The following is a 27,989-nucleotide window of genomic DNA, read 5'->3' on the forward strand; positions in this document are numbered from 1 at the left end:
AGAAAGTTAATGGCTGGGGGAAAGAGATCCTCCTCAACCCTCGCTTCGGGAGAGTTTCTGGATTCCCTGAAGTAAAATCACGTAAATATCCTAAAACAAAGAGCCTGGACGGACGTTTACGTCAACGACTAGCTCGTGAACACAAGTATCGTGAACATAAGTATGCAGGATGCAGTAGCCGGGACGGCAATGCTGACGGACGGCTTCGAGGACGAGATTGACTCGGTGACTCCTCGCTCCCCAGTGGCAGGGATGGGGGTAGGAGCGACACCAGGAGGAGTCGGACTAGGGGGCATTGGGATTGGTGTAGGTGGAAAGAAAGTACGTTTGTACGGCGAACCAGGTGGGCCTGCAGCAGAAAGACTGGATTTCAAACTGGCGGCCGCGGCCGTCCTCTCCTCGGGTCCAGGATCCGGCAGCGACGAAGACGAGGTTTCAGAGGTAGCTACGCTAAAGCTAAGCTAGTTAGCTAAGCCTAACCAGAGAGCTAGGTAACATTCCTCTCTTAGCGCGAGCTGGCTGCTAGCTAGCGAATTAGCTCGCAGTTGGCAACCACCCCCTCCCAGGCCGCTGAAATTACGTAAAATAAGCCAGCTATCCAATCCAACAACACCTCTTGCCAGTTCAGTTGCTTACGCAGTGTTTGATATCGGTAATATGTAGTGAGACACGAGCAGTTGTTCACGCTGAGCGGGTGAAATGTTTTATTTATGCAGCGCAGGCTGTGATCACGGCCTAGTTCGGGGTGGAAGCGACGACGGCCTCGTTCGGTGCTGTCGTCTCGCAAACACCCATCACAAGTTTGCGGCTCTTCCAACAGCTTTGCAGCCACAGCAAATGGAAGATGCCCGTAAACCCAGGGACGTTCACGGCCAGCTAACTATCTGCCATTTCGTAGTTGTGGTGCAATTACGTCACTTTCCCCAAATCATGTAAATTAACTCCGATCAGTCCCCTCGGCTAAGTTTCGATACGTATAGGTAATACTTTCCCCCGCGAAACTCCTCTAATTTTAGGGAGTTGGTGTTGACAAATAAAACAGGGTTTTTTTGCCCATCCTTCGCCTCTTTCGGTCTGATAGCTACCACCACTGTGTCAACTTGATTTGTCACAATTGAGAGCAGCTAGAGTTCATGTTGAGAAGTGTCCAACTTTCCATGTGCTGCAGTCACACACGGGGACAGGTGTGATGGCATCTCCTCCTCAGCTAAACATGCATCAGACATGTATTATACGAGCTCATATGGATACATATATTGTACAAAATATGTGTCGCTATAGCACACATTTAATACCTCACCTAAAAATCACCTATTTGTGACGATGTGAGAAAACCACCGAGTTTTTTTTATTTTTACAGACTAAAAATGCTACTTTGTTATAACCAAACCGTCTTTACTGAAAGTCGTGTCTAATACCAAAATCAGTTTTAGGATATTAAGGCATCTCAGCCGTACTGTAACCGTGTTTACACAAATCGTATAACTGCAGCAGACTCAGGAATGGAACTTGGAAAACTGCTAACGTTAGATAGCAAATAGACGATTTGCACTAATGTGTCAACGGTCTCAGTTTAATTACATTTTCATGGTAATGTTATATTTACTGTCATCTTAAAGGTGGTGCAGTATCTACTGCCACAAACACTATCATCAAGGAGGTATGGGTATGGAGATGGCATTGACACAGCTGAGCAATTCACGTTACCTGTTGAGCTGTGTCTATTATACTTTACTAATATCTGACCAGAGGGCTTTATGTCTCAACTATGACAGTAAGAACCGCAGCTAATACCAATGTCAATATTGTCTGGCTTTATTGACGTTTCTGTCCAAGCATCAGCTGTGTAGTAGCAGAAGAAGAATATACCAAGTTGGACAATGACATCTCGGGCAGTTGAATTGAATCAAATTGCAAATGTGTGTCCTTTTGTGTCATGTTTGTTAGCTCACCCGGCCCTCTCTGTAAGCCTTAAAGGGAGTGTTTGTTGTGGTGTTTTACTCCAGTGGAGAACTCGCTGCTCTGGGCAGTAGCTAAAATCTGAGCCCCAGGATTAAGCAGATGCCATTCTAGGCCTTTCCAGCTCTCTGGATACCAACACTGTGGGAACTGTAGTTCATTAGTAGTGGAGACTGATGTCCATTGTTGATTATATAGGCCTTCATAGAACTACATCCCCCATGGGTTGTTTTACTCTGCGTTCCTATCGTATAGCTGAATTCCTCCACATTGCTGAATGCTGACTCCCTCTCAACATTTGCTCTGTGGGCCAGGCCCTGAAAGCCTGCTGCAGTTTATGGATGGACATAGATGGGAATTGTGACCGTTACAGTTTTTCTCAAAGGTTGTTTGGCAAACTTTTGCATTATGTGAATGTTTGTAACTTTTTCTTAATCTTATTGTCTTAAAATCCCACCTTGTATGTAGGCTGAGTTAGTTGTGATGTCTGTCATATTTGTCGTCTCGGTATACCTGGGTACTATGAATATGTATTGGCCGCTCTACCGTCTAGATTTCTACGGTTGGTGTATTGCAGTTTTTTGCTGCATAGTTTTATGGAGATACTAGTACATGTAGTTAGATGTGGCTATCTTTGAGATTATTTCCACCTGTGTACCAAAATATACTATGAGTGAATTTCACAACTAACTTGTAGTAACTACTGCAACTAAGGAGTTACTAGAATCCCACCTCTAAAATTTGAAACACAGGAATTGAACCAGCAGTTACTTTGAAATAGACTAAATATAAACAAGTCTGCTTAAGCATTTTTTTTGATTACATTAATATTTGTTTTCTGATGTGTATATATAGTTTACAACAGCTGTTCTGTTTGTTAGAGCATTACATTTTGAATTGTGATCAAATGATAAGTTATACTCTACAGCAGTGGTTCTCAACCTTTTTTCAGTGATGTACCTCCTGTGAAATATTTTTTCAGCCAAGTACCCCCTAACCAGCGCAAAGCGTTTATGGTAGAAAAAAAGATCAGTGTCTGATTTATTAAACTGTCAACACTGAAGATTGCATTGTTTAGGATAATGAAATTGAATAGCCTGCTGAATATAAAATTCAGTTTATGAACTTACACTTATATTTTATTGAGTATTTATTAAATAACTATTTTTCAAGGATTTTTGAATGATGCTAATTTTAAATATATATATTTTTTAAATCTCACGTACCCCCTGGAGTGCCTTCATGTACCTCCATTTGAGAACCACTGCTCTACAGTAACACATGTGAGTAAAGCTGTATTATCTAGAGTAAAAATATATGAATTTGGACTTTAGTAGCATTTACAACAGCTACATTTAGAAGTAAATTAAACACTGTTTTTGTAGTAACGTTTGCGTTTAGTACGTTGACTCACTTGTCTTTTTTTGGAAGCATAAAATGTTTAATACAGACTGTAATAGATGGTAGCCAACAAGGCCAAAGCTCAGGTATGAGGCTATGGTGCCGACTCTCAGCCGAATCTCTCCATGTGTGCCGGGGTTTTAATTCCTGGCCGTAGCACTTCCTGTGCTTTGACTCTCTCATCCCAGCGCTCCTTTTTGATTTCTCTCGTTTGGAAGAAACCATAAATATACAAGGGCAGCATGCCTGGTCTTTTTATAGGTGGTGTGTCTATACAGGATGATGAAACTAATAGGTGATGTATAGAGAGCTGCAGGCATGACTTATTTTAGTAGGCTACCCAGAAGTTGGCGTCGCACTGATTCCCTTGACAAAAAAGCCAATGTGATCTTGGAATAATGCAGAAAATAAGGTCTAGCAATCAATCGTTTATGATACGTTTTTCAGAAAGATAATCTTCACAAACAAACACCACTTTTATGATGTTTGAAGTGTAACTACAATCGGCAGAAATAAAAAGCTAAACGGTTGCATGAACATGAGAAAAATGCTAACTCATAACCAGGTTTTTAGGACTCATTCCTGCAGAGCTAGTGTAAGTAACATAATACATCTTACAATGTTTTCACACTTTCTCATGAGTTATTCTATTTCACAAACCCTGGTTAAGGTCTAGACTTTATACACATTGCAGATGTTGATCAGAAACTAACATGAAAACGGCTGACAAAGGGCTCATCGCTCTTCTTTTACCCTCCTCTCTCTACCTCTTCCAGGTGGAGTCATTCATTCTGGACCAGGAGGACCTGGATAACCCCATCATGAAGACGGCGTCAGAGTTGCTATTGTCCAGCGCCACAGATGGAGTAGATTTGAGGACTGTTGATCCAGAAACACAGGCGCGACTTGAAGCTCTACTGGAAGCTGCAGGTATGACTGCTTCGTCTCAACTTAATTCATCTTAAGACTCGCCACATGTTAATTTGTAGCTGACCAGTACCTCATTATTTGGCCACACCCTTTTCACGCCAACCAGTCTTAATGTGTGCTTTAACATGCAGTAACTTTGAGTAAGTAAGACCACACCTTTCTGCCTAAGCCTTTTCCCCCCCTATCCCTTTCAACTCCCAACAATAGTAGTAAAGGCCTCAGGCTGCAATGGCGATAAAGAGAACCTGCCGGTTCTGCAAGTGTCGTATCAGCACATAGTTTGAAAGTGATTTGGGTAAATTAGTTTGATTAGAACTTGTAATCTAGGTGGGAGAAGGTCTATGTAGATTAATCCATTAGAGCTGGGTGTCCTGGCCTCGTTTGGGCTTACAAACATTACCGGGCAGATTAACACTGGAACGCGCTTGAGCCTCTACAGCATGCAGAGAGCTTGTGTTGAACGGCTAATGGCTAATCTCGTTCTACTGCCCTTTCTCCCTGACTAGTCGGAATTGTTCTCAAGACTTGACAATTTACGTTATCTGCTCGCTTATGATCTGTTACAGCTTGCTCAATAACGCTAATTATACCTTTTTTAATGTTATATTGATTTGAGAGGTCTCCTATAGTGTTTATAGTGCAAGCAGAGACAGGAGTGTCTGTGTGTAGCGGGTATTGCGGTAAGATTTGCCTCTTTTCATTTCCTGTATGAACAAAGTAGCCAAATACCAAGTCTGTTAAAACCATCACCAGAGAAGATGCCACGGCTCTGGTGATGTTCATGGGTTGTAGACTAAAAGCAACATTTTTGCATCCAATTATGTTTAATGTCTTTGTTTTAGGTTATTTTAGTTATTGCGATATATTTTAGACCCCTAAAATTGGTAGATTGTGTTTTTAAAAGGGCTACAGAATTGACTGTTAATCTAATGTCGCTGTAAACACCTTCAAATTATATGTGAATTATTGCACTTTACCCTCCATAGCTATTGTGTTATTGTCTCTCTTCCAATCCACTGCGCTGGATTACAGAGCCAAAATAATGAAACATTTTCACATTGTCCTACTGCTCGCTAACGGTTGCTGAACTTGAGCGTGTTGTTCTTGTGAGGAATGAAGAGAGGCTGTCCAAACCTGCTAGCACAAAAAACAAAAGTTAACTGACACTCTGACACTCTTAACTAAGCAGAAAATCTATGCAGGTCATTATGCAAAATCATACAGGAAACCATTAAAAGAAAGGAGTACGTTTGCTATGTTATCTTAATGTATAGATATTATTACTGACACCAATTGATGCTTTATTTTACCGCACCTTAATTCACAAAGATGTATTTTTCTAAATGGAATTGGCTTTTTTAGTTTAGGCGACATGTGCACTGTGCAGTTGTATTATGAAGGGAATATACACAGTAAATAGCAGATGAGATTTGGCGTCAGCAGTTGGTCGTCATGAAAGGACTCGGGTTCTGATCTGGTTAAAAAGCTTGATAGCGACACCCCTAATCATTTGAATAATCACACTTACATTTGGTTTGGGATATTCTGTTCAGTTTACCAAGCCTGTTGTAAGTGTTGTAAAGAGACTATTCTTTCCCTGCAGACCTGATTACAACAAATGCAAGATGTAATACAAGTCATCATGCATTATTAATGAGAACTACTGATGCTGCTTACCATACTTAGGCTAATATCTTCTATTCTCTTGTTAATACAGCTGTAGTGTGATTGGGATTGAAAAAAAGGCAGTTAGGTGTGCACAAAACAATGGTTAAACCATGTGATATGAACAATATAATACCGTGAATCAGGAAATTATGATTATTGAACATTGCAGAAGCCTAAGCGTAGTATGTAATACATACAGTGGCCACTTTATTAGGTACAACTGCATAATCTATTGCAATTCAATAGAACAACTGACTGAGGTCATAGTTTAATGGGGGTGCTCTATTGCATTATATTGAGAGGTGTTTACATTTTTTTTGTCCTCCCTGTTAACATACGCAAGGGGGCAGATAATTAGAAACACCTCAATATAAAGCATTCCAGTACAACTCCACCACCAACTACGACTTCAATGCTAAAGCTCACAATATAATTATTACCTCTATGACAGTATTAAAAACCTGTATAGGTGTCTAAAAGCATACTTTATGGCAGAACCGTTCTATTGCATTAGATTGTACATGTTTACCGAATAAAGTGACCACTGAGTGAATAATGATATATTACAAACTTTAAAATATTTAAAGCTTAAACCAAGTTTGTATCATCAATATGCACTTCAAGATTCAGATGCTCCCTTTAGAGTTTTTTGTCAGACAGCCTGAAAGCGATGAAAATAATCTCCTTTTAACTTTCGTGACAATCCAGTGGTCATGTTACTCACTGCAGCTGTTTTCCAGCTGTGCAGAGCTGGGAAAATGGGCTTTGCCCTGCAAGTTCTTTTCTTTGTAATAATTAGTTTGTTCCCCGTGATGAACTCCAAATCAGCATCAAGTTCTGAACAATAGTCAGGGCAGTTATACGCCGATAGACAGGTTCTCCATGTCACGATAACCAACCTTTAAAGACAACTATATTATAAGTTATCTTATGCATTTGCATGGAAATGTTTGCTGTGGAGCTTTTGACCACTAGTAGTTCTGTAGATCAATGTTATAATGCACATACAAGCTGAGCAGGCGGGTGACTGCAGAAAACAGCGGAGCACGTTGACATTTGTTGGTTGTGCCCGAAGAGATTAAAGATTAAAAAAGATTTATAAGATTCAATCCGTACCTTTTTGTCAGATCTTGGCAGTCACAGGTTAAACTAATGAAACTTGACAAACCCAAAACCGTGTCTAAACTTCACTATTCTCAGCTTTTAACAGACAAGAGGGCATATTTATTTGAATAAGACCAACAAACTCACTTTAAAGTACGTTATATGGATACACATGCATTAAAGAACATTTTAAACTAAAATTTAAGGGGGAAAATGAAATGCAATAAAACAAAACGAAATATTATGAAAATAATAAACAAAACATTTTTTTTTTTTTTTAATTCAACCTTTTTTTAACCAAATAATTTCAGTGGAGCTCAGAGACCTCTTTTGCAAAGGGAGACCTAGTTAATACAGCGGTATAAACGTTACATTACATTACAGTCATTTAGCAGACGCTTTTATCCAAAGCGACTTACAAGCAACTTACACAATTTTGGGGTTAAGTGTCTTGCTCAAGGACACATCGACATGCGGGAGCCGGGGATCGAACCCCCGATCCTCTGATTGAAGGACGGCCCTGCTCTCCACTTAGCCACAGTCTCCCAGTTACAGAATGACGACACTAAAGCAGACGAGTACACAACAATCAAAACACACACAAAAGGTCAGAGGTGCAGTGCATCTATGGTCCTGTAATAAATGGACCAAAACTAATTAATGAAGTAAAAGTCAAGAGGACAAAAATAGTAAATGAACTACAGAGAGCAGATGCGCATTTAGCAGCATGAGAATTCTCATTTCAAAAGCTGGCAAGCACTTTTAAGATCTGTTGCTCTGAGTTATAGATAGATAGATCTGAAAGGCGTTGCCACTACATTTTCTGTGAGTAAATATTCATCAGTTTGAGCACCTTGGAAGCCGAATAGTCACTGCGCATCCATGTACGTGCAATGTGCCTGGTTTGATTCCGTCCCTTGCATGTCATACCTCTCTCCCACTTTCACTCTTGTTTGCTCTCTCTCTCTCTCTCTCTCTCTCTCTCTCTCTCTCTCTCTCTCTCTCTCTCTCTCTCTCTCTCTCTCTCTCTCTGTGTGTGTTTCTAGTCTGCCACTACACACTTCATCTGTCCAATAAAGGCAAAGAAATTGTTAAAAACAAAAACATCAGTTGACCCTTGTGTTTCTGCAGTTCAGTAGTTGAGAGACATTTCTCGGGGATGTGTTTTCTTCACTGACAACAAAAACACAAGGCACAAAGAGCTTTCACACTAATTCTTCTACACATTTTACATCAGTGTTGCAAGTAAATCTACTGACTATAATGAACACTAGAAACTGCAATAATACATTAGCCAAGACTCACCAGCGCTGACATTGCAAAATTGTACCCAGAATGCAACTCTGTTCTCCCTCTCACCTGTGACACAGGCAACCACTTGAATCATACATTTGACGCTTTTTCTTAAAGTAAATAATTTGTGTCGGAAAGGAAACCGTCTGTCAAGGACCGTCCTAGTTAAGATTGCTTTGATTTTTGAAGCTGTCGGGTAATTGTATTGAAAGCTTTGTGTCAGACCAAATAAGGTGAATGTTGGAGTAATCGTAACCCAATTTAAAGACGTGAATTACTTTTTAATTATTGTGGTATGCATCTTGGATTTCATTTGCAGTTTTGTTAATTTGTTGGAAAGGTCATGGAGGGAACTGGATGCAAAGGTGTTTCTACATACAAACAACTAGCTAACTGTCAATTAAGGAAACCAAATACCTCACTTCACCTGACATTTCTGTGTTCCTGTACATCTTTCCTAATATTAACCTGAATAGTAAACATGTCAAATCATCAGATGTCAAGTTAATGTGACCCATGTGAAGACTTGTGTGAATGCCAGTTGTATGTTTTGAACAAGCATGTGGTGTGCACACCTCCCCTGACACTTTATTTTAGCCTAACTAGACAGGAGATCATGTTGTCTGTGTAAACAGTTTTGGGGAGAGCGAGTACTTATGGGTAAGCACACTGTACCACACTCACATCCTGGATTTGTATTTGATTCCATGTATTCAAACCCCTTTTTGCTGTGCTGTTACAGGCCCAGGATTTAAGGCCACTTTATGTGGTCATTTTAAAAAGCTGCATCCAGCTAGCATCAAAACCTGGTGCCAGTATGTTGTTGAGAATTTGATAAAAACAACGAAGCTCTTCATTCCTTCCTTGTGAGCCGTTAGCAACGTCGGAAAAGTTAGTTTATAGACTGACAAGTTGATTCATTCATGTTAAAATAACGGATGACAACTGCAATGAGGTTTAAAGGTGGCTTGCATTTTTGCGTTGGCTATTCTCAAAACAACTGTAGAAACCGGTCGTCTAAAAAATAGGGTCACCCTCAATTGGTTTCTTTGTTTTCATCTGAGGCATTTACAATGTGTTAAACCCTGACACAGGGTCTGTTTTGGATCAGTGAACTACCTGCGTTCTGTGAGATAAGCATGATACAGCATAACATTAATGATCAACTTCCTTGACCTGTTGTTTCTCCTCTGCCTTCGGGACTATTGCGAAATCCTAGTCTAAGAGCCGTGCTAAGTTTAGCTCAAGTCGCAGGCCTAGTGGTGAAAAGACAGCAGGACCACAAGGACTGGAGCTCACTGAGGCTGAAAAGTTCAAAGCAAACACTTTTTTTCTTTTCTTCTCTTGGCTCTTCTTGCTTCCTATTTTTATTTTGTTTATTTATTTTTTCACACATGCCTTTTAAAGCGTATGCTGCCACACACAACAACAACACCACTTAAATGGTTTCACTAGTTGGGGAAATAGTCTTTGGTCTTTTAATGTCAGCCATTAGCAAATGCAGTTTTCTTTTTCCTACAGCTTGCTTTTCCCTTTCGGTCACCTCGTTGGCTTTTCTTCTCTTTCGAGACACGCATACACAAACACATTTTTCTCCCACTGTCTCCAGTTTCTCTCACATTCACTGCCTTTTACCCATCTATAATTCAGACATTTTTCTGTTCAACCATAACAGCCTGAACCTATGTCTACTAGCCTTTAGGACTCGCATGACCTCCCTCACTGTATTCATTCTGGTCACTGATCAGTTTTTACCCAGACATTCCCATAGTAGCCCAGCAGAGATTGTCTTGTACTGTACCATTGACCCAGTCATTGGCAAAATTATAGGAGTTAAACATTATAGATGGTGTATTGGAAGTAATGAGGAAATATGTAAGCCATATTAACAAATGCTTGTGTGTGTGTGTGTGTGTGTGTGTGTGTGTGTGTGTGTGTGTGTGTGTGTGTGTGTTTCTGTGTGTGAATTTTTTTTTTTTTTTTTTCCCCCTTTGTTTCTTTTTCCTTTTTTTCTGTATGCTGCTACTAACCCTGGATTGGATTGGCTGGACTGGACTTGCTTCTTCATCTGGTCTGGTGTGGTTGTGCTCCCCTGTGGTTTGCCTTGCCCTATGCACCTCTTCCCTTTTGGTGTTCGGCAGGCATCGGTAAACTGTCAACTGCCGATGGTAAAGCTTTTGCAGACCCCGAAGTGCTACGGCGACTGACGTCATCTGTGAGCTGTGCCCTGGACGAAGCTGCAGCAGCCTTGACCCGTATGAGAGCTGAAAACACACTAAACGCCGGCCAAGCCGACAAGTATGTATCTCTCCCATACCGACGCTGGCATGTGCCAGTTTGTCTTGTGCACCGTTTCATAAAGTAATAAGTTATTATGACCTCGCATAGTCTCTCGCTTCTCTTTGTCAAATCAGTTGCACATGCAGTATGTACGCGTGTATGTGTGAGTGTTTGCGTAAATGTGAGGCGTATGTGTCTTCACCTGTCACAGTGGCAGTAATTGTAGCAGTCTGGTTATTTTCAGCCGTAGTTTAGCGGAGGCGTGCTCAGATGGGGATGTCAACGCTGTGCGCAAATTGCTCGATGAGGGACGGAGCGTCAACGAACACACGGAGGAAGGGGAGAGCCTGCTGTGCCTCGCCTGCTCGGCAGGATATTATGAACTTGCACAGGTACGTGAAAGGCAGTTTGGAGTTGGACTTGATTTAGCATGACTGTGATTTATATTTGTGTGTGGTGCCTGTGCACTGAAGAAACCTTCCTAGTTGATGTGGTGACAAGCCTTTTTAACTTCATCATTTCGTCTTTCATCCGTAGGTTTTGTTGGCCATGCATGCCAATGTGGAGGACCGGGGCATCAAGGGAGACATAACGCCACTTATGGCTGCTGCCAGCGGAGGTTATGTCGACATCGTCAAACTGCTTCTGGTCCACGGGGCAGATGTTAATGCACAATCCTCCACAGGTAAAAAAAACCCTCCGTATTTCTCTACAGTTATGATTATTTCCTTTGCTCTATGTGTTTTGCTCTCGTATTAATCTCTCCGCTGTTTTCCAGGCAACACAGCTTTGACGTACGCGTGTGCCGGTGGCTTCGTGGACGTGGTGAAGGTGCTGCTGAAAGAGGGTGCTAACATTGAGGACCACAACGAGAACGGACACACACCTCTAATGGAGGCGGCCAGTGCTGGCCACGTAGAGGTGGCCAGGGTACTCTTGGAGTACGGCGCCGGCATCAACACACACTCCAATGAGTTCAAAGAGAGCGCTCTCACACTCGCCTGCTACAAAGGTCAGAGCTCAAACATTTGTGTCTGTTCTGTTGATTGCATTATTTTGGTTCTGTGCCTTTTAAACATGCTCTTTAGTAATACGTTGTGATTAAAGGTTTAGATAATGAGTTGTGGTTTTGTCCTCTGCAGGTCACTTGGATATGGTGCGTTTTCTGTTGGAGGCCGGAGCAGACCAGGAACATAAAACGGATGAAATGCACACAGCACTGATGGAGGCGTGCATGGTGAGCATCTGACCCAAACCTTTACCTAAATATTTTCCTCTCAGGGTCAGCTCACTCTGCCACTTGTTTTATATTTGCCTGTATTTTTGTTACAAACAATTAATGCATTCATGTTCGTCAAATTTAGTTTATCTGATTTAATGTTTTGGTTTTTAAACAATTTATTTCCATTTTCACTCATTTTTTGTTCAAATTGATTCACCAACCTCATCGAAATTGTCATATTTTTTTTAAATCAAATTGTATATCAGATGACAAAGCCAACATAACCAATTCAAAATCAGCTCATCAGCAGCAGAACCGCTGCAGACCTTCAGAGTCCACACTCGGAAGCACTTTGACAAAGCTCTCGGCACAAGTCTACAGTCATGGACTTGTGCACCTCAGTGACTGACCAGACTTATTCAGTAAACATGGAGATTAGAGTCTGTGAATGCCGACGTCCCATGGTGATGATTTCAACCATCTTAGTGAGCACTAACTACGAGTTTTCTAGTGTTTTTCATGTAGACTAGTCCACTTAAATAGTTGGGCAATGGATCTGCTTGTTGTTTGAGTGAAACAACTGGAACAAAGGATGTTTGTTAGATTATGGTTATCATATTTCTATGTTCTTTGATGGGCATTAATGATTACACTAGTGTGAATGCAGCAATCCGGTAAGAAAAGTTAGTGTTTCAGTAATTATAATCAGAAATTGCATTGTAAATTATTACAGCACCCTGTTTTAAAAGTGAATCGTGAACAATAGAGGTTCTTGGACTCATACAGCGTGATAGTATATTGGCTTAATTGAAAAATGATCCCATATATTTATTCAGGTGCTTATCTCTACATTCTCTGTGTGTCTCGCTGTCCCAGGACGGCCATGTGGAGGTGGCACGGCTGCTGTTGGACAGCGGCGCGCAGGTCAACATGCCAGCCGATTCCTTCGAGTCGCCCCTCACCCTCGCAGCCTGTGGAGGACACGTGGAGCTGGCAGCCTTGCTCATAGAGAGAGGAGCCAACTTGGAAGAGGTGTGTAAAGAGACAGACGCCTAAATACCAACACAAGAAAGGGTGGAGTTGGTAGCAGACTTTAACACAAGATGCCAGGCCAAATGATGTTTTTTTTTTTTTTCGATCTCTCCTCTACCACCAAACATTTTATGTAAAGATGTTGACTACAGTGCCAGTATCAAACAACTAGCTGGTTGACATTTTCCCTCCTTAGCGAGAGTACACTGAAGACTTCAGACCACAAACTGATCTTGCAGTGAGTCATACTTGCTCCTATGTTTTCTTATCTGCGGACGCTTCTGTTTTTGTCCAGGTTAATGATGAAGGCTACACACCTCTGATGGAGGCAGCTAGAGAAGGCCACGAGGAGATGGTGGCACTGCTGCTGGCTCAAGGTAAGCAAGCTTTGCTTCCACATCTGGGAAACTGAAACTTAATGTCACATGTTTCAGTGAACAGTACACACTTGTTTGGATTTGTTTCACCCTCTCTTTGTATTAGTATATATTTTTTTTTAAAGCAGAAATAAGATAATTGAGCGAGTAATCTGTTTAAGTGTTTTCCAGCTTTTTATTTATTAAAGCATTAAAGAAATGCATGCATGTTTTGCACTTTATGAAAGCAAATCTGTCACTAGTCGCTAACTGTCCTTGTTCTGTTGACCAGGTGCTAACATCAATGCCCAGACAGAGGAGACGCAGGAGACAGCTTTGACTCTAGCGTGCTGCGGAGGCTTCTTGGAAGTCGCGGACTTCCTCATTAAGGCGGGCGCCGACATCGAGTTAGGCTGCTCCACACCTCTAATGGAGGCTGCACAGGAAGGCCATCTGGAGTTGGTCAAATACCTACTGGCTGCAGGTGAGCTAGAGCAAAGAGTATGCTTAGCTGTGTTTTTAGAAATGTCAGTTATACCTCTGCGTTCACAACCCTAATCTCTTGGTTTTGTCATTCAGGGGCAAACGTTCATGCCACCACGGCGACGGGTGACACAGCGTTGACGTATGCGTGTGAGAATGGACACACTGATGTGGCCGATGTGCTGCTGCAGGCTGGAGCCAATTTGGTACGCCACACTCTTTAATCCTACCTTTATGATTGGCCCTTTGTTATACACTAGTGCGGTGACCCTTCAAAACATATAAAAAACAAAGCACTTAAAAATATGCAACTAAACATGTATACTACTTACTGTGTACTTCTACTTCAGAGGAAACAATTGTAGTACTACATTTAACTGACAAGAAAATGTTTCTCGCTACATTGCAAATTCCAATTTGAAAATAAAACAATTCAAATAAGATGCAACTATCCGGCATCACATTCGTATTGAAAGCTCCACCTTGAACAGATGTTAAGTACATTTAATACACAATATCTTGTGCTTATAAGACCTCTCTTTCATGCTTCACTTAAAGAAAGATTTGAATCCAGGAATCCTGAAAAATCACACCCAGGTCGGGGTTACTCGGGTTAGAAACATTGGTGAAATGCACTCAGCGGAGGAAATTTCCAAATAGGCTTTTAGTCGCCTAGTTTGACATAAGCACTGTGGTTATAAAGTAGAGCTTGGATTTAATTAGTTTATAAGTTAGTATCAAGTCTTACACCTTGGAGGTAGAGTCTTGCTAATGACGTTAAAACATATCCAAGTCCCACTGGTGAAATACACTCTGGTTTGATTGTGCTTCAAGTTTTCTGTCCACTTGTTTTGGCTCCAGGGATGTAAATGTGAGTCCGGTACCGATCCAACATTTTCAGCCCCGATACCTGGGTTTTGGGTATCGGCTGATACCGAGTACTGATCCCATACCAGTGTTTAATTATTAAGCTGTGTGAAGAGACTGGGATCATTCTTTTATGTGTAAGGCAACATTAGACTTGAACATTTCTTTACTAACTTTGTGAAACAAAATGGAACAAATTACATTATTAAAATGATGAATTGTACACCAGCAACTAAGTCAAATCTTCAAAATTAACAAGAATATCAATTGAAGTGTTAAACCATTTAATGCAGCAAAAAATGGCCGAAATTAAAATTCCCGTATAAAATGTTTAGAACAAAAACCGAATTGAAATGAATAGATCAGCCTCATTGTCACAGATACCTGATCCAGGTAGTCTGTATCGGCCCCATATCAGGTATCTGTGCATCCCTACTTGTAACGTTAGTATATCCAGCATCCATGTAATGCTGGTCACACGCTGGTCACTTGTTTAGTCAAAGGTTATTGATATTGAACGCGTCTTGTGTCCAAATTGCACCAAATATGACAAAAGCACTCCCTTGGGTCCCCAGCAATACACCCACCAAGTGTTGAGTAGATCAGTGAACAGGTCCTTGCTTTATAGTTGGATAGGTTTAGATAACACTAGAACCAGAACCAAGTCTTTTTGTGTGTAAATATGAATTGATCATGTTGAACACAGTCTATTGTGTGAAGCAAGGCTTGTAGCTTGGAGAGCTAAAGCAGCAGTTTTTTGTTGAGTCACATTTTTTTTGACAAATATAACTCGTACATCTTTTGTTTAACTTCTGGACTAAATTAAACTTAAACACATCTCCTCCTTGTCTTCCAGGAACATGAGTCTGAAGGGGGGCGGACGCCCTTGATGAAAGCAGCGAGGGCGGGACATCTCTGTACAGTACAGTTCCTTATCAGCAAAGGTGCGTTATTCACTTCCTGTTCAGAGAAAAGGGTTGAATGTACTTCCTTTGGAAATTGTGATTTGCTTTTGCCTAAATCCACCAAAAACTTATTTGTCTCTATTGATACATGATTAAAGTAATTTTAAGCAGCAAAGTAAATTTAGTTCAGTGAATTGAAATATGCACAATACTTTTTCTTATATTTTTATAATGAGATCAAAAGCTTAAAAATGAATTATTTGCAAATTAGGTTTTATTGATTTTTACAATTTGACTGGATGCTGCTAGGATTTACACTAAAATAAATGTAAAGAAAGTTTTGTTCCTTCAGTGTATTGGTCACTGATGCACTAACCTTTTGTAAGTGAGAACACGTAATCGATGATAGATTACTAACTGTTACAATTCTTGTTTTGTTAAATTCACACAAGTTTTCTTTGAATACATTTTTCATAGGCTCACCCATCCTAATGTAGGAACACTGGTTTTTATTTGCGATTTATCCCTAATTCATTTGGGTTGGCTTTGGTAAAAGACTCGTATCTCATACACAGTGAGCTAATGTGTTAACCCTCGTTCTTCTCGTGTCCAGGTGCTAATGTGAACAGAGCTACTGCCAACAATGACCACACAGTGGTGTCTCTGGCCTGTGCTGGAGGACATTTGGCTGTGGTGGAGCTGCTGCTGGCACACGGGGCGGATCCTACACACAGACTCAAAGTAATGCACACACTTTGGATATAGATCAGACTAGTTGGAATATTGATGTGTGTCCACATGTGTTTAATAACAACGCATCATTGAAACTGTGTGTTTTCTCTGTAGGATGGTTCAACCATGTTGATAGAAGCTGCTAAGGGCGGCCACACCAATGTGGTGTCCTACCTGTTGGACTACCCCAACAACATCCTGTCTGTCCCAGCTCCTGACCTCTCCCAGCTCACTCCCCCCTCGCAAGATGCCTCTCAGGTAAATACAGCAATAACTCACACGTTTTATTATTTGTCTGGGGAATATTGTCTTGTCTTATAGTTGATTTGGAGAGCTGAAAACTAACCATGTCCTTTGTCGTATCAGGTTCCACGTGTCCCATTCCAAGCTCTCGCCATGGTAGTGCCCCCTCAGGAGCCCGACCGAGCCCCATCAAGCATCGTCACCCCCCCACCCGTCTCCAGCAAAGGTAATCAGTGCTGTAAGTCCTGTCACCCAGGGAGTATACTCACGAAATGGAGTTTAAGACTTCACTCCCCAGTTTTAAGGCATTTTTATTGTTAACCCATCCTAATCCTCAACTTCTTGGATCTCTTTCGTTCATATCCAGGCGTCTCCAAACAGAGACCAGCAGCCCTTCAGCCTGGTGTCCCCAGCTCAGTTGGCCGGGGGCCTGAAGCAGAGCCTCTGCCGCCCTTCCACTTGTGCCAGCCTCTAGAGTGCATTGTGGAGGAGACGGAGGGAAAGCTGAACGAGCTGGGCCAGAGAATCAGCGCCATCGAGAAGGCCCAGCTTCAGTCGCTAGAGCTCATTCAAGGGGAGCCGCTCACCAAAGACAAGATTGAGGAGCTGAAGAAGAGCAGAGAGGAGCAGGTATAAGCCATCATCAATTTAAGATCCATTGTTTTTAGAACTTTAAGATGGATTTTCAAACTTAAATGTTGTTTTGCATGCATAGCAACCGTATCAGAAGTTAGTCAAACATGGATGTGGCTGTTCCCCACTTAGGTGCAGAAGAAGAAGAAAATCTTGAAGGAGCTGCAGAAGGTGGAGCGCCAGCTGCAGCTGAAAACACAGCAACAGTTCACCAAAGAGTATATGGAGGCGAAGGGTTTAAAGGAGGAGCAGGAGGCCGGACAGAGCCAGGGCCCAGGCCCAGGTCCCGGAAGTACAACATCTGTACCTGGAGCGCTTCTGACCATAACAGGTGCCCAATTACACACCGGCTCTGACACGGATGAGGAGGCCATCAAAGATGGGGAGCAAGAGGAGCAGCCAGGAGAGGAAGGGGAAGAGGTGAACCTCTCGGTTTTATGTCATGATGTTAGTTCTGACTCCTCTATCACTGTTTATTGACCCTAGAGACTTATGGTGTTTTATACGTTTTCAGGATGACGATGAGGATGATGAAGAGGAGGGCTCGGAGGAAGAGGCCGATGGAGAAGACGCCGATTACCCCAAGCTTCCTCAGGTGGGCACAATCCTCTACAGGGATGGACCACAGCCGCCGCAGCAGCCTCCTCTGCCCCCTTCGCCACAGGCCCAGCCCCAGCCTCCTCCACCGCCTCTTCAGACTGCCTTTGTCCCTATCCAACCACTGCCAGACTACAACCCTGCGGACTACCCGGGAAGCACCAGCCCAGAGCTGCAGAGGGTACTGGTGGGGCAGCAGATGCTGGGCCAACAGCAGCAGGGTCAACAACTGGCTGGGTTAGGCCCAGGAATGATACCTCAGCAAGCCCCAGATGGGCTCATGGTAGCTACACCTGCACAGACGCTCACAGACACGCTGGATGACATCATGGCAGGTAAGTGCATTTCTTTTTAAAGTCGACTCGAGATTGTTGTTGACTCACAAATGTATGAAAGGGTCTGGTAAATCCCTAATCCAATAACTTTGTTTCTCTATTGCAGCTGTGAGCAGCCGCGTGCCCATGCTGAACCCTACAACCTCGCCCACGCCCCTGTCCCAGCCACCCACACAGATGCCCGCAAACATCGCCTCGCCCCCTTCAGTGCTGCCCCTCTACCCCTCTGTTGACATCGATGCACATGTAAGACACAGGGCCAATTTTGACACGACAGAGACCTATTTTATTTGACAATGCAAGTGAGTACTCCACTTAGCCACGGTCACCCGTGGCTAAGTGGAGCAGGGCCGCCTTTCAATCAGAGGGTCGGCGGTTCGATACCTGGCTCCTGCTCTACTAGTCTCATGTCCTTGAGCAAGACACTTAACCCCAAAATTGCTCCCGTAGCTGTGTCTACGGTGTGTAGATAAATACTGAATTGTAAGTCGCTTTGGATAAAAGCGTCTGCTAAATGACCGTAATGTAATGTAATGAGTACTTGTGTGAACAAAGTCATCAACCCTGTTTTCCCCCACAGACGGAGAGTAACCATGACACAGCGCTGACGCTGGCGTGTGCAGGAGGACATGAGGAGCTTGTGTCTGTCCTCATTGCACGGGGAGCCAACATTGAGCACCGGGACAAAAAAGGTATGAAATCGTGATAATAAATTGGGCGTAAGAAAAATGGTATGGTATTATGAACAATAGGGAGGTATGAATTGGATTTTTGAGTTGAATTAATTGTCTCTGTTCTTCACAGGTTTTACTCCTCTGATCCTGGCTGCCACTGCTGGCCACGTTGGAGTGGTGGAGGTGCTCCTGGATAAAGGGGGTGACATTGAGGCTCAGTCAGAGAGAACCAAAGACACGCCCCTCTCGCTGGCCTGCTCCGGGGGACGCCAAGAGGTAGACACATCATCTTTGAGTTTACCTTCACAATAGTGACTGTTCCTGTTTAACTGTGTCCTGGCTTTAACTATGCGACTGTCATTTGTGTTGGTCAGGTGGTTGAGTTGCTACTGCTTCGGGGAGCTAATAAAGAACACCGCAATGTTTCCGACTACACGCCTCTTAGCCTGGCTGCCTCTGGGGGTTACGTCAACATCATTAAGATACTCCTCAATGCCGGAGCTGAGATCAACTCCAGGTGAGCAACAAGAACCTCGAGAATCCTTCATTTTCTTCTCGATCTGAATGTGACAACGTTGTTTAAGTTCCTGGAAGTGAATGATGTGGCACTTTAAAAACACATTCATACAACAATAACAACAATACAACATTTCTGTAAAATGTGCCTTTGGGGTTTAAAATGAATAGCATAGCGATTAAGTACGTTATGTATGGCGTGCTAGGAAACCGTATTTAAACGTTATAGCAGCTACTACTTTGATAAATGCTGCTCTGCAAAAAGTTGAAATACATTTATATTAAATTGTAATGAAACCATAATGTGTACCAAGACAAATATTCAGTGATGTATGTTATGCTCCTCTGAGCATATTAAACAGTTAAATGTGTTATTTCATTTTTTTGTACTCGGTAAACATTTTGTTACTTCACTCTCGCACCAGGACTGGCAGTAAGCTGGGAATCTCTCCTCTGATGCTGGCAGCCATGAATGGTCATGTACCGGCAGTGAAGCTGTTGCTCGATATGGGCTCGGACATCAACGCTCAGATTGAGACCAACAGAAACACGGCTCTGACCCTAGCCTGCTTCCAGGGCCGGGCTGAGGTCGTCAGTCTGCTGCTGGATCGCAAGGCCAACGTGGAGCATCGTGCAAAGGTGAGGAGTCTGGATCACATTGACCAAGGAATTAAAGTTTGTAAATGTTGCCGGCCTTCACTGGCTGAGCCCGCGGTGTAGCTGGCTATCTTGCTGAGTAACCTCTCACTTCATTCAGACTGGTCTCACTCCTCTGATGGAGGCCGCCTCAGGAGGTTATGCCGAGGTGGGCCGAGTGCTTCTGGACAAAGGCGCCGACGTCAACGCTCCCCCTGTTCCCTCATCCCGAGACACCGCCCTCACCATTGCTGCTGACAAGGGCCACTACAAGTTTTGTGAGCTGCTTATCAACCGGTGAGTGTTCTTGGGTGTTAGTGTACAGAAACAAAGCCCCATATATAAAGGCACACTTACCTTGGTGATTAAAATCAGGTGTCGCCCATCGATTCAGCCTGTTGCCTGTCTTATCCTTAAGGCAATACTTCTTCCTGTCTTTGCAGGGGTGCCCATATCGACGTGCGGAACAAGAAAGGGAACACCCCTCTCTGGCTGGCGGCAAATGGAGGTCACTTTGACGTGGTCCAGCTCTTGGTGCATGCCAGTGCTGATGTGGATGCAGCCGATAACCGCAAGATCACCCCACTCATGGCTGCTTTTCGCAAGGTGCAGAGTTTACCAAAACCCCGAATGGTTATGTGTCACGCTACACTTTGCCACGCCTCTGGTTACTAACCATGTTACTTCACATTCCAGGGTCACGTGAAGGTGGTGCAGTATCTTGTGAAGGAGGTCAACCAATTCCCATCAGATATTGAGTGCATGAGATATATCGCCACCATCGCTGACAAGGTATGTTGATTTATTTTTTCAGTCATCAGTCTGCCTCATCTATTGGAATTGACAGAGCTGATGAAGATGTTAGCAAAGCTGTAACTCCAGCTGTGTGTTTGCTGTTGTTGCAGGAGCTGTTGAAGAAGTGCCACCAGTGCATGGAGACCATTGTCAAAGCCAAAGACCAGCAGGCAGCCGAGGCCAACAAGAATGCTAGCATTCTCCTCAAGGAGCTAGACTTGGAGAAGGTAATGTCAGACCCCATGGCTGTGCTTTGGGAGGTTGAAGCATTCTGAATACTTTGCATGCAGTGGATGAGGATAAACATGTTTTTTTAAGCATTTTAAATATTTTTACAACTCTGTGTTGTGTGTGACAGTCCCGAGAGGAGAGCAAGAAGCAGGCCCTGGCTGCTAAACGTGAGAAGCGTAAGGAGAAACGCAAGAAGAAGAAGGAGGAGCAGAAGAGGAAGCAGGAGGAAGAGGAGGGTCAGAAAACCAAGGAGGACTTTTCTGAGATGCTGGAGCAGAAGGAGGATTCAGCTGATGGTAACGTTTTATAACTTTTGCCATCAGTTAAGAGACAGATGAATTGTTTTTGAGTTTCTTAAACTTACTTGTATTGTACAAGAATTAAAAGGTTGGTAACCGTTGAATTTGACCTATTCTCCCCCCTCAGAAGAAGAGGTTCCTATTGAGCCGCCGAGTGCAACCACCACCACCACCATTGGTATATCTGCCACCTCCACCACTTTCCCTACAGCTTTTGGGAAGAAGCGAGCGAGTGTGGCCACTACCCCGAGCACCAATCGTAAGAACAAAAAGAACAAGACCAAGGACTCGCCCAATGAACCCATCATATTACAGGATCCGCAGGTGAGCACCAATACTTTTTATCAATGATACTGTTGGTCTTTTCTAAATCACGGTTTGCTGTGTAGATGTGGTTATCCAGACTAAAAGTACATGTATGCTGACGTCTGTGTCTTCCCTCTAGGTTGCACTGGCACAGCACAAGGCTGACAAGAACAAGATCCACGGTGAGCCGCGGGGCGGAGGTGGGGGACTGGCGGGTGGAAACAGCGATTCTGACCCCTTGGATAGCACCGACTGTGCCAGCGAGAGCAGCAGCAGCGGGGGCAAGAGTCAGGAGCTTAACTACCTGCCTGACCTCACCGCCTCCTCCTCCTCCTCCTCCTCTTCCTCGTCCTCCTCGTCCTCAGTCCCCTCCTCAGGAGCAGCCCAGGGCCTCCTGCGCGGCCTAGAGAAGAGGCACTGTCCTCAGCCGCAGACTGACTGCAAGGTGGACAACAAGGTCACAGTCTCCATCTCAAAAGCAACGCAAAAGTGAGTCCCTGACGGAGAGGAGCACATTCATCATGTAAAGTGTGTGTGTAGCTGCTCATCTAGGGAGACCAATAGTTTGAAGAATGCTATATTTATGTGTGAACTATATGCAGCGAGTGTTATTTCAATATATTTCGGTGTCAACCAACATGACAAATAACAGATCATATCTTCGTTATTTTGCCCGTTTTGTCACAGAGCTCTGGACACGAGCGACTCCTCCTCCAACTCCTTGCCTTCTCCATTCAAAACCATGGCTCTTCCCATCACCTCACCCAACAGTAAGCTCAGCCTCACAAGCCCCAAGAGAGGCCAGAAGAGAGAAGAAGGTTGGAAGGAGGTGGTCAGAAGGTCAGTTGTTTGTTTTTGATTGTTTGCATTGCAACCTTTCACATGGTTTTAAATTAACATGGCCACATTTTAATTAATGTGCACCTATCTAAAAGAAGGGAAAAAAAAAAAAAAAATTGTTAAAATTCACAACGGAACATATTTGCTTTGAAGAACATTTGTGACGTAAATTGCCATAAGTAATGTAGACATCTGCCAGTATAGACACACAGATAATGAAATTTCACTGCTTCTTTTGAAGATCAAAGAAGCTGTCTGTACCGGCCTCTGTTGTGTCTCGGATCATGGGCCGAGGAGGATGCAACATCACAGCAATCCAGGACGTGACAGGAGCACACATTGACGTAGACAAACAGAAGGACAAGAACGGGGAGAGGATGATCACCATAAGGTAAATGTGATGCCCTCTGGTGGACTGTAAACGGCACTGCAGCTGGAGTAGAACAGTTGGTGAGCTGCATTAAGCATGTAAGCCCCTCTTGGATGATGTCATTCATTCCCACTGGGCTAGTCCGACAGTACAACAGTCCAACACGGGATTTGTAGAATTCAGGGAAGTTTAATGTTCTAATCTCTTTATATCTCATCATCTTTAATCTTTTCAGCATTTAAATGTGATGTCAAAAACATCCCCCTTATCAGTTCTGTAGACACTAGAACTGCTGAGCATGGATGACAATAATATAAATTTGTCTAAAGTAAATTTTTAACACACAAAAAAGTCTCTGTCTCAACAACAGTGTAGGGGAACATAGACTCAGTTCCACATGCAGAGCAGAAACTTCAACCAAAGTTGATAAGGCCAGGCAGATTCCACTCACATTGGTGCGTCTTATTAAAGCGTAGCCCTTGGTGGATGTTGTGCCTGCATCTTGGTCCACCATTGTTGTGGTGAAAACGGTAAACCTGCACATTTGCTATTGCTAGTACGTTTCCCTTGCACTAAGAAACTAGAGTCACGATAGGAAGGCTGACTGCACGAGAACGAGGCAGAAGCGATAGTAGACCACAGACTTTAGACACCATTCAAGTAACTGTGCAGTGGTTGTGTTCTGGTCTGTCGCAAAACTTTATCAGACTAAATCATGTCATCACTTTTGATTTGTTATGCTTTTTAGCACAAAAACATAGTCTGAAAGAAGTTTTCTTTGTTGCAGAGGAGGGACGGAGTCGACAAGGTATGCAGTCCAGCTGATCAATGCTCTTATCCAAGACCCCGCCAAAGAGCTTGAAGATCTGATCCCAAGGAATCACATCAGAGCCCCAGGCTCTAAAACGACCGCCGCTTCCTTCTCCAGTACCACTGGGGCCACCAGCGGTTCAGCCACTGGGCCAAAGGCCCTGAGCTCATTGGTCACCTCCACAGGCGTCTCGTTCCAGCCCTCCTCATCCTCGTCTTCACCCTCCTCCCAGGCCGGGGGAAAGATTGGGAAGGGCTTGTCGTCAAATGTCAGACAGCCCTTCCCTGTGTCTCTGCCCTTGGCGTATGCCCACCCTCAGCTGGCTTTACTGGCTGCTCAGACCATGCACCAGATCAGACACCCTCGTCTACCCATGGCTCAGTTTGGTGGCACCTTCTCTCCCGCCCCCAGCACCTGGGGGCCCTTTCCTGTGCGTCCTGTGAGTCCCGGCAGTGCTAACAGCTCCCCCAAGCACAATGGAGGAACCAACAGCACTGGAGGCCAGGCCAGACCCAACTCGAACCATAGTGAGCACAGCAACACAGCCAGCTCAGGAACCTTGGTCACTACCACCAACACGTCCACCACCAGTGCTCCTAACACGTCTACAGCTGCAGCCTCGCCTCATACCCCTCATCCTACTCCATACAACCCCCAGCCGAGCATCCCCACTCCTTCTTCTGTCAGAAAACAGCTCTTTGCCACTGACCACAAGTCTGCTGGTGTCACCCCTGTGTGTGTTGCTGCCACTTCTACTAGTGGCAACAATGCAGTACGAGGCACAGGTTCTCCTGCACATCACAGTTCCACTACAACTACCGCTAATGCTCCTCAGCAGCTCGTCGGACCTATCTCACAGCCCCACCTCCAGCCAACTAAAACAGAGTCCAGTGCCGTTGCCTCTCCTGGAAAAGACAAGCCTTCTCTATCTGTAGAGAACCAGTCTGTCTCCGTCAGTGAGAGCATCAACTCTGTGGGTTTCACTGCCCCCGCCATGGCTTTACCTCCCAAGCCAGAGCCTCGACAGCAGTTACCTCCCCCCCCCTCCTCTGCATCATCTACAGAGGCTCCACCACCCCTCCTCAACCCACAGGCCAGCTCCCACCACCCCTCAGCACCTCCTCCCGTCCTCTCACACAATGTTGCACACCCCAACAACACTGTACCCCACTTCTCAGCCCCTGCACCCAGAGTCTCCCATCGTATGCAGCCACCAGGGCCTTACTACTCCCTTCCTGAGCAGCAGCAGCAAACGCAACAACAGCAGCAGCAGCAGCAACAACAATCTGTGTTCGTGCCCTTCAATGCTCAGCAAGAACCCCTGAAACAGACCCAAAACCAGACGTCCCAGCCGACAAATTTGCCTCCACAAGCCCAGAACCAAGCCCATGCTCAAGGCTCCCATCAGGTCTCTGCAAACCTGGGGATGATGAACGGTTCCCAGATGCAGCATGTGGCCAATGCAGGCAAGCCTCAGCAGATACCCCCCAACTTCGGTCCTGCAGGCCTCTTCAACTTCAGCAGTATCTTTGATAACAATAGCCAGGTGAGATGAAGTAAAATCAATAGTAAACACATTAGCCTGATGTCTTGTTTTACTTTTTGCTGTTCTTATGTAATGAAAGGAGTTTGAATAGCTGAACAACCTAAACAGTACAAATTTGGCGGCTCATTTTCTTGCTGTAACATTACTTCAGTACTACCATACCCAGAAATTATAACTTTGTGATTTGTGCCGGCTTTGCAGGTTGGAAACAATCAGGTGTGGGGCGCGTGCCATCTGCCAGCTCGATCACCTCCAGAGCAGTCGTACTCGGCCCCACCAGCCTACATGAGCATGGGCCAGATAGAGAACATGATGCCCCCACCTCCTCCAGACAGCTCCAAAGCCCCTGGCTACCGCTCTGCCTCACAGAGGATGGTCAACAGCCCCATCGGTATGATCGGCTTTATATACGATCATTGTGTAGATGTTTGTTTAACTGGTTTAAATACAATGATTAAATCCCGTGAGATTAATAATCAGTCGTTAAGAAGAATGTAACTAAAATAACATCAAAAGGGGGGGGTGTACTACCAGTATATATGGAAATCATTCACAAGTGAGAAATCAAAATACCAGAAGGTGAAGTTTTGAGGTACAGTTTGTTTTCTCACGTGCTCACTAATGAGCTGTCTCTTTAATTGTCTGCTCCTACAGCATTGACCAGCTATGCCACCAGTATCTCTGGCAGCCCTGTGTATCTGCACGGTCATGCAGGAGTCGGCACACCCTCATTCAGCAGACAGCACTTTTCCCCTCACCCATGGAGTGCATCCACATCAGGTACTAGGCTCTTTTTTTATTCAGAGTTTCTTATAACTTTTCAGCCTTTATTTATCCATTTAGACTTTTAAAAAAGGGCCTTTTCTAACTGTTCTTTTGATATTGACTTGTTTCCTCTGTAACCCTTTTTAAATTCATGAATGGCCTTTCTTTTTTTCAGTTTTTAGCAATACTTTCAAATGTGTAAATTTCATTTGCCCCTAACTATTTCTTCCTGTACGGTCTCTTCTACACCAGGTGAATCTCCTGTCCCGCCTCCATCTACAGTGTCATCCTCCAACCTTTCCACGTCAGCTGGTCCCCCACCTCCCCAGCCTAAGCAAGGCAGCTCCTCACAGCAGGACCGGAAGGTTCCCCCACCCATCGGCACAGAGCGGCTGGCCAGGATCAGGCAGACTGGTTCTGTCAACCCACCTCTCCTCACCACCAGCTACACGGCATCTGTTGGACAGGGAGGCATTTGGTCATTCGGGGTTGGCAGTGCTTCGGGTAAGAGCAAAGGCAAATTTTGTCTTGGTATTTTGTTTTTAAAATTAACCTCAGAAGTGTGACTTAAACACAATCGCATACTTCAATCTCCACTAATAATGCCAATCCTCTGTGTGTCTTGATATAGAGGCCATGTCTGGTTGGTCCCAGCCCCTGATGAGCAGCCACATGATGCACCCTCAGCTGCAGGCAGAGCAGTCGGCCTTCTCTCAGCACCAGCCCATGGAGCAGGATGACACAGGCATTGCAAACCCTGCTAACAACTACCACCAGCCTCAGCATTTGCCCAACAGCTACATGGACTTCCCTAAGGTAACACAGCCACAGCTCTGTTGATGATTCAACCCGTTTGTGTTATGTGCACACCTTTTACCAATGACATGTTGTTTGTTCAGGGGATGCCTATGTCGATGTATGGAGGAACCATGCTGCCCCCTCATCCTCCCATGGCAGAGGGGCCGGGGGGACCGATGTACAATGGTTTGCACGCTGGTGACCCCGCATGGAGCCCCATTATCAAAGTGGTTCCAAACAACGCAGATAACTCTGACCCGCAACAGCAGGTAAGTCCTTTTTTTAAATGATGCCCATGCTGTCTAATCATATGCTTTGAGTTGAACTGTCAGGCTTGTGTTTCTGCCATTAGTCACATGTAACATTTGACTACAGTCGTTCTAATACAAAACCCTTATTGATCCTCTCTCCCCTCAGGTGTGGCCTGGTACCTGGGCACCTCATGTGGGCAATGTGCACCTGAACCATGTCAACTAGACAGCGTCCACAGCAATCAAACGCACACAGCATGACCCACAGCGCAAACATTAATTACCAACTGACGAATATGACCGAATAAGACACCGAAAAAAGAAAAACGTACAACATGTTAACTTTAGTAGAGACCTGAGAGTGCAGAGCAGAAGTTGAAGAATTGGAAGATCTCTTGACGCCATTCTTTGATGTGCCTATCTCAAACAAATAAAGAGAAAATTGGGCGAGAGCTGTTAGCAGTGTCCCAATGATGCAAGCAAACAAGCGCGATCACCTGTTCAACAGGATCCATTCTCTGCGTAGTTTAGCGATTTTGACTTAAACCCACATACACCGTTCTTGGGCTGCAGGGGGGCTCAACATGAAGTAGCTATTTAAACTTGGCCCAGAACTAGATGATGATTACCTAAAGAGAAAGAGAAATCAGAACCTTTTAGAGTGGTAAATACATGTATAATTGTTTACATACTAAAAAGGGTTAAAATGAGAGTAAATTTCATGTCGTATAGTGGCTCTACTTTATGTAGCCTGTATTAATGTGAAATATTTACCTTAATATTCAATAAAAAGATTGAAAAGTATTTGTGTGCTGTTTTATGAAGCCTTCTTTACTACTTCTGTACAATTCTTTCATGTTCTGACATCAACACTTGGTTCATGTTTCATCTAATTATGTTATGCTGTTTTTTGGCTCCTTTTTGGGCAGCATCTCTTTCTTTATGGTCCTTCACAGCTGGAGTCCATGTGCCATCTTGAGACCTGCCTTTATGGTTGCAAATTGGTTTTAAAGAAAAATCAGATTTCTATTTGACAATTTTTTTTTTTTTTCATTGAAGTATGTATGTATGTTTAATTTGTTCTTTTTAGCTGAGATTTGAGCTCGCTGGA

At 43.9% G+C, this 27,989-nt stretch overlaps 1 protein-coding gene across 4 annotated transcripts; it reads left to right on the forward strand.

Moving 5' to 3' along the window:
• ankhd1 (ankyrin repeat and KH domain containing 1) lies at positions 1 to 27,682 on the forward strand. Of its 4 annotated transcripts, none has more exons than XM_068714499.1 (39): positions 1 to 441; positions 4,137 to 4,290; positions 10,497 to 10,653; positions 10,865 to 11,027; positions 11,173 to 11,320; positions 11,414 to 11,647; positions 11,778 to 11,872; positions 12,734 to 12,889; positions 13,185 to 13,266; positions 13,538 to 13,729; positions 13,825 to 13,934; positions 15,452 to 15,539; positions 16,114 to 16,241; positions 16,347 to 16,490; positions 16,599 to 16,713; positions 16,843 to 17,105; positions 17,241 to 17,528; positions 17,623 to 18,040; positions 18,147 to 18,286; positions 18,621 to 18,732; positions 18,845 to 18,990; positions 19,089 to 19,231; positions 19,656 to 19,869; positions 19,988 to 20,163; positions 20,310 to 20,472; positions 20,563 to 20,658; positions 20,772 to 20,888; positions 21,020 to 21,188; positions 21,319 to 21,515; positions 21,637 to 21,986; positions 22,185 to 22,337; positions 22,579 to 22,728; positions 23,495 to 25,064; positions 25,266 to 25,455; positions 25,719 to 25,844; positions 26,082 to 26,333; positions 26,461 to 26,645; positions 26,729 to 26,896; positions 27,045 to 27,682. In XM_068714499.1, exons 1-39 carry the CDS (start codon positions 163 to 165, stop codon positions 27,102 to 27,104), a joined length of 8,091 nt encoding a protein of 2,696 aa, XP_068570600.1. In that variant the 5' UTR covers positions 1 to 162; the 3' UTR covers positions 27,105 to 27,682. The 4 variants fall into 4 exon arrangements, with proteins under 4 accessions (XP_068570600.1, XP_068570601.1, XP_068570602.1 ...); XM_068714500.1 differs by having other exon boundaries at positions 16,599 to 16,701; XM_068714501.1 differs by having other exon boundaries at positions 10,880 to 11,027.
• Positions 27,683 to 27,989: the final 307 nt, after the last annotated feature.

This window comes from Cebidichthys violaceus, unplaced genomic scaffold, assembly GCF_023349555.1.
Source record: "Cebidichthys violaceus isolate CVI_PGR_0920_01 unplaced genomic scaffold, fCebVio1.0.p SCAF_2, whole genome shotgun sequence".
Classification (NCBI taxonomy): Eukaryota; Metazoa; Chordata; class Actinopteri; order Perciformes; family Stichaeidae; genus Cebidichthys; species Cebidichthys violaceus.

What these genes read in the sequence shown, in the direction of transcription:
- ankhd1 (XM_068714499.1), top strand. Translation starts at nt 163, where the DNA reads ATGCAGGATGCAGTAGCCGGGACGGCAATGCTGACGGACGGCTTCGAG. An exon ending in GATATTATGAACTTGCACAG is followed by an intron (nt 11,028 to 11,172) that starts GTACGTGAAAGG and finishes TTTCATCCGTAG; the next exon opens with GTTTTGTTGGCCATGCATGC. An exon ending in TCTTTGATAACAATAGCCAG is followed by an intron (nt 25,065 to 25,265) that starts GTGAGATGAAGT and finishes CCGGCTTTGCAG; the next exon opens with GTTGGAAACAATCAGGTGTG.